At 44.2% G+C, this 5,707-nt stretch overlaps 1 protein-coding gene across 2 annotated transcripts; it reads right to left on the reverse strand.

Annotated features, from left to right (window-relative positions):
- Nucleotides 1-981: 981 nt before the first annotated feature.
- LOC109754705 (protein FLUORESCENT IN BLUE LIGHT, chloroplastic) lies at nucleotides 982-3,865 on the reverse strand. Of its 2 annotated transcripts, none has more exons than XM_020313613.4 (5): nucleotides 3,693-3,865; nucleotides 3,136-3,260; nucleotides 2,743-2,902; nucleotides 1,724-2,044; nucleotides 982-1,441 (listed from the first exon to the last, which is right to left on the reverse strand). In XM_020313613.4, the coding sequence occupies exons 1-5, from the start codon at nucleotides 3,802-3,804 to the stop codon at nucleotides 1,239-1,241; spliced, it is 921 nt and encodes a 306-aa protein (XP_020169202.3). In that variant the 5' UTR covers nucleotides 3,805-3,865; the 3' UTR covers nucleotides 982-1,238. The 2 variants fall into 2 exon arrangements, with proteins under 2 accessions (XP_020169202.3, XP_020169203.1); XM_020313614.4 differs by having other exon boundaries at nucleotides 3,128-3,260; nucleotides 3,693-3,842.
- Nucleotides 3,866-5,707: the final 1,842 nt, after the last annotated feature.

A 5,707-nucleotide genomic window follows, 5' to 3' on the forward strand; every position in this document is an offset into this window, starting at 1 on the left:
GTAGATTATCGAGAGCTATACGACGAGTCTGACTTGGCCCTAACCCATTGTCTCCATGGTACCTTGCTGCTACTCCTACAATTCCAGGCTATGTGGATCCACCTACAAGTGCATCTTTGCAACTTGTAAAGATGCAAAGCCGTCCTCTCATCGACAGAGCCATGTGCAATCCAGCAGGGGCTGCCGCCAAGTTTTTGCCCCCCCTTGGTTTTCTCTTGCACCCAAGGTCCGCCAATGCGTGCTCTCTCCCATCATTATGGTCACCTCATCCTTCATGATTCTCATGGTCCTCGTCATAATGGAAGAGCATACCACCATCATGAAGAATTCCAAGCAAAATTATATTCCCTATTAGCCCTGGCACATGCCTGACTCTCAAAGCACTCGCTTAACTCCGTCAAACAACTTGATTTTGATGTTACCTAATTCAACAATACGACTAGCCAATGCCATCAAGCATATAGGCTAACCAAACTCACTAGATTTGGACGAAGAGAACCACTCCCGGTTGGGAGCCACATAAAAAGTGCTAGCTGAATCCAACATCCATGTTTCACCTTTAGTCCACGTGCCTGATACTACGAGGACACTATGAGGACATCACTACGGATATCTGAGTCATCACCAAAAGCTGCGTGTTAGCACTTATGGTTGAGATCTGGACAGTCCTTCCACATATGCACCCGCTGCTTACACTTGTGACTCGACACCTTCTTTTTCTTTTCTTGTCCTTCCCTACCCCATGTCCTTTCCTCCCTAGCTCACACTTGAGCAGAAAACCTTCACCATGAGAGACTTCTACTGTGTTCTTCTTACTCATATCATAAGATACTGAACTATGATATTTTTCAAGCTTGGTGCATTTACAAACTTTTAACCAATATAACAGAAAGTATGCCCAATCTGTATTTATTTCCACATGCAGTGCATACAAATATGAGAAGTGGCAAAGGAACCGAAAACAAATTCACGGACAGGCAGTGATAGGTTGAGGTATTTCTTTAAAATTTTCAAGTCCGAAAGCTTGATTTCGTTTGTACTTACAGTCAAAATAACTACACAGCATGCTACTGACCCAAATGATCTCACATAATTCAGGGGAAACAACTTAGAAAATATAATAAACCAGAGTCTTTTTTGTTGCCAGGAACTGCACATCTACAAAACATCATATGACTAGTGAAGAACGAAAAGTTTAGCGATGTTTGCATTCTCACAGGTAGCACACACACAGAGTTTCAGTCATTCTCCAATCTTGCAATGTACTCATCGTAGAACTTGCCTGCCTTCTCGAGCTCACCAACTTCGGTGTAGCAATCGGCTATTGCCCCATATGCCTCAGTGACACCTGAATCCTCTCCAGTCATCTTGGAGATGCTGAGAACCATGGAGTGGTACTTTATTGCTTCCTTGTAATTTCCTTGTCTTTGCAATGACGCTCCTGATGAACGCAAAGGACTTCCGTCAGTTGGATTTCACAAAAAAATAAATAAAAATGGGCACCACAATGCTTGCAATTAGCATTGCTACTCTGTTTATACGATTCAGTTTGTTATGGTCAAATTGTATTTACATTATCATGTTCAAACTACCATTGGCATGTTCAGGAGGGCGCAAATTCTGCTGAGCTCTCTAGGCAACGAAGGACGCATCAAAGCACAATCAGTTTCAAATGTGCGTCCGAGCAAATGATAAATGAAATTCATGCCAAACAATGACGGACCTAATCCTCGTGCCGCCTTCTTCTCTTCAACATGATCACCCAAAGATTGTGCAAGATCAAGAGCTGCCTTAAACTCGGAAAATGCCTTGTCTGGAGCTTGGTTTCTCAGGTAGTTCTTCCCAGTCCTCAGATATGTGAGCAGGCGCTGTTTGTGAGGATCAACAATGACTTCTGATTCTGGTATCTTACTAGCAGCCGGTGCATAGCTCAAAGCAGGAGCATAAGATTCGATCTTGGCTTGTCTTCTCAGTGAAGCATTTATCTGACGTAGCTGATCGTTAAGCTTTTTAAGTTCCCCTTTCCTTTGTCTCGCAAGGAGCCCTGCATGGTTTCTGAATTGTTCAATCTAAAGTAGGAAATGTTACACCTCCAGAGAGGCAAACATATTACGAAACTTACAGAATAACCAAGGGAAAATAAGTAGTACATGAAGTAACTACTGAATATGTCATTTTCTGTACAAACAAGAGCATGATGGAAAATGGACATCACAAAAGAAACTGTCACTGGCGGAAATAGTCATATAGGCAAAAGCTAACTGCACCATGCTTGAACAGGCTGAAAGAATTCGTCTTCCAAGGATACATGCACATTTTTTTCATGTAATAAATAACAAGCAAAAAGACAAACGTGAATGTGTGTTTGTCTTTGGTTTTCTTGAGTTGTACTTGCGCCATGTCTTTGGTTTCCTTGAGTTGTACTTTGTGCCTTCTCGGTGCTCTCCTTCTAATACAATATGACACACACTTTGGGGCGCTTTTGGAGAAGAAAAAAAACGGTATAAGGCTGTAGATTAGATTTCTACGCCTCCCTGAAGTTGTAAGCAGTTCAAGTTTTGCATATTTTTTTAATGTTCCAGATATTCATAATTGCTCAAGACGTTGAGGAAGTATCAGAAAAAAACATACTATATAAGGAAAAACAATTGTGTATTGTTGGGCAGAACCTTAAAGCTACTTTGCTAGCCACAAACACTTTCCTATGTGCTAAGATCCTGTTAGCTCACAATGTGATATTACCTCCAACAGTAGCACCAACCATGGCTATCGCAAACAGCAGCGGCATGTTAGGAAGAGAGTACCCCGGGTCACATTCTTCTGCCAAGCAACTGGGCGGCATCACAAGCATGACAGCACTGCTGGTCACCAATGCTTTCCCGAAACAAGAAGATACAGCTTCCTGCAAAGAGATACGAGTCGTATAACGTTATAGCTGAGACAACAACATGACTGCATCTGCAAGCAGTTCAAATGGAGCTCTACTGAGAATTGAAATAATACTATACTATCTGTTGAAAACACATTCGAGGCAACTAAGGCATATTTCAGCTTTATGCTCAACCAAAGGTCCGGTCCATCTTGATTATACGGTGATACAACGCTAAAAATAGACCGAGGGACTCACCATCATACCTGAAGATCAGATGTAGACTTGATAAGGAAATGGCCATGCCCATTAGCTATATCAAAGTTGTCGCTCCTAGGACGCACCGGATCAGTCGACGACGAGGCATGTCTAGCTACAAGAAACATTCGCTCTGCGGGACAGAATTTCATAACATGTCAGATATCATTAAATGGCATGTACTCCTTCCGTTCCAAAATAGATGACTCAACTTTGTACTAACTTTAGTACAAAGTTGGGTCATCTATTTTAGAACGGAGGGAGTAGTACTTAGTAGAATAAGAAACAGTCGATGCAGTAATAGATTGTGCCAATGACAAGGTTTTTGACCAAACATTTTGCATCTAGCATTTTTAAGAAGTTGATGAATTATGACAAGCATACCGAAGTCGAACATAATAAAAAAATATGCATCTCCAATCTAACGCTGGAAAGCATTAGAGGCATGAAGGTCAAGGGGACAGTCGCCATCGCTCAGGGATGCCCCAACATTACGGATTACGGTAACGAGAGATACAAGCAATACTGCAATAATGTAGGCGGATGGGAGGCGATGAACACTCACCTGAGGTCTTGGGGAGTACGGCGTTTAATCTCGTGGTAGAACCTCCGTGGCTTCGCCGGTACGGCGGCAACGGCGCCGCCGCCGGTGGGGAGAGACGCATGAGAAGCGGCATCAGGAGGATAAGGAAAATCTCCTCCCCTGTGCCTCGTTGGGTGTCGCTTCGGGAAGATGATAAAGTGCCTCGGTTGTTATTTTGCACATAAGACCCGAAAACATTAAAATAATACATCTTGGTTTGAATCCTCGGTACGCTGATTTTACGCAAATAAGCTTTCACATTCAGGTGTCGCTTCTGGAAGATGATAAAGTAGGGAAGGACACGGCCCCGACGACCATCACCGAGCAACTGCTACACGTAAACTGGGCTGGAATTTTTCCGAAGAGGAGGGGTAAAGCAGTATAATAAAGATAAGTATTTTTCTCAGCGAAAATTAAAATTATCGAACCAGTAGAAGAATCAAACAAACTTCCTTAAGCAGCATCTACGTACAAAAGCAAATACTTGCACCCAACGAGGGCAAGAGGGTTGTCAATTCCCTTAAACTCGTTACTTGAAATTATTATTAATAATAATAATAATAGAAGTAAATAAATTATAGCAAAGTATATTTGAATTTTTAGCAATATGATAAAATAGAGCCCGGGGCCATAGTTTTCAGTAGAGGCTTCTCTCTCGAACACATATCATACGGTGGATGAACATCGCATAGTTATGACGTATTCACGACAATGATCATGTATATAGACATTATGTCCGTGACAATTAGACCGACTCCGACCTTCATATACTTCTATTACTCTACCAATCGACCGCTATCCAGCATGCATCTATCGAACACATATCATACGATGGACGAACAAATTACTGTTGGGGAACGTAGTAATAATTTTAAAAAAAATCCTACGTGTCACCAAGATCAATCTAGGAGAAGCTAGCAACGAGATAGAGGGAGTGCATCTTCATACCCTTGAAGATCGCTAAGCGGAAGCGTTACAAGAACGCGGTTGATGGAGTCGTACTCGCGGCGATTCAAATCGCGGAAGATCCGATCCAAGCGCCGAACGGACGGCGCCTCCGCGTTCAACACACGTACAGCCCGGGGACGTCTCCTCCTTCTTGATCCAGCAAGGGGAGAGGAGAAGTTGAGGGAGAACTCCGGCAACACGACGACGTGGTGGTGGAGCTCGTGGTTCTCCAGCAGAGCTTCGCCAAGCGCTATGGAGGAGGAGGAGGTGTAGGAGGGGGAAGGGCTGCGCCAGGGGCAAGGGGTCCAGCTCCCATGCACCTCCCCACTATATATAGGGGGTGGAGGGGGCTGGTTTCTTGCCCTCCCAGTCCATTGGGGCGCTGGCAAAGGTGGGAGGAAAGAAATCCCATCCTTTCCCTTCCCCACCGATTGTTATCCCCCTTTTTACGGATCTTGATCTTATCCCTTCGGGATATGACCTTATTCCTTCTAAGGGGGGATCTTGGTGCGCCTTGACCAGGGGTGTGGGGACTTACCCCCACTACCCACATTCATGTGGGCCCCACTCCGGAACCTTCTAGAACCTTCCCGGTACAATACCTAAAAAACCCAAAACATTTTCCGGTGGCCAAAATAGGCCTTCCCATATATAAATCTTTACCTCCGGACCATTCCGGAACTCCTCATGACGTCCGGGATCTCATCCGAGACTCCGAACAACTTTCGGTAACCACATACAATTCCCATTACAACTCTAGCGTCACCGAACCTTAAGTGTGTAGACCCTACGGGTTCGGGAACCATGCAGACATGACCGAGACATCTCTCCGGCCAATAAACAATAGCGGGATCTGGATACCCATATTGGCTCCCACATGTTCCACGATGATCTCATCAGATGAACCACGATGTCGGGGATTCAATCAATCCCGTATACAATTCCCTTTGTCCATCGGTATGTTACTTGCCCGAGATTCGATCGTCGGTATCCCCATACCTCGTTCAATCTCGTTACCAGCAAGTCTCTTTACTCGTTCCGTAACACAT

This window comes from Aegilops tauschii, chromosome 5 (assembly GCF_002575655.3).
Source record: "Aegilops tauschii subsp. strangulata cultivar AL8/78 chromosome 5, Aet v6.0, whole genome shotgun sequence".
NCBI lineage: Eukaryota > Viridiplantae > Streptophyta > Magnoliopsida > Poales > Poaceae > Aegilops > Aegilops tauschii.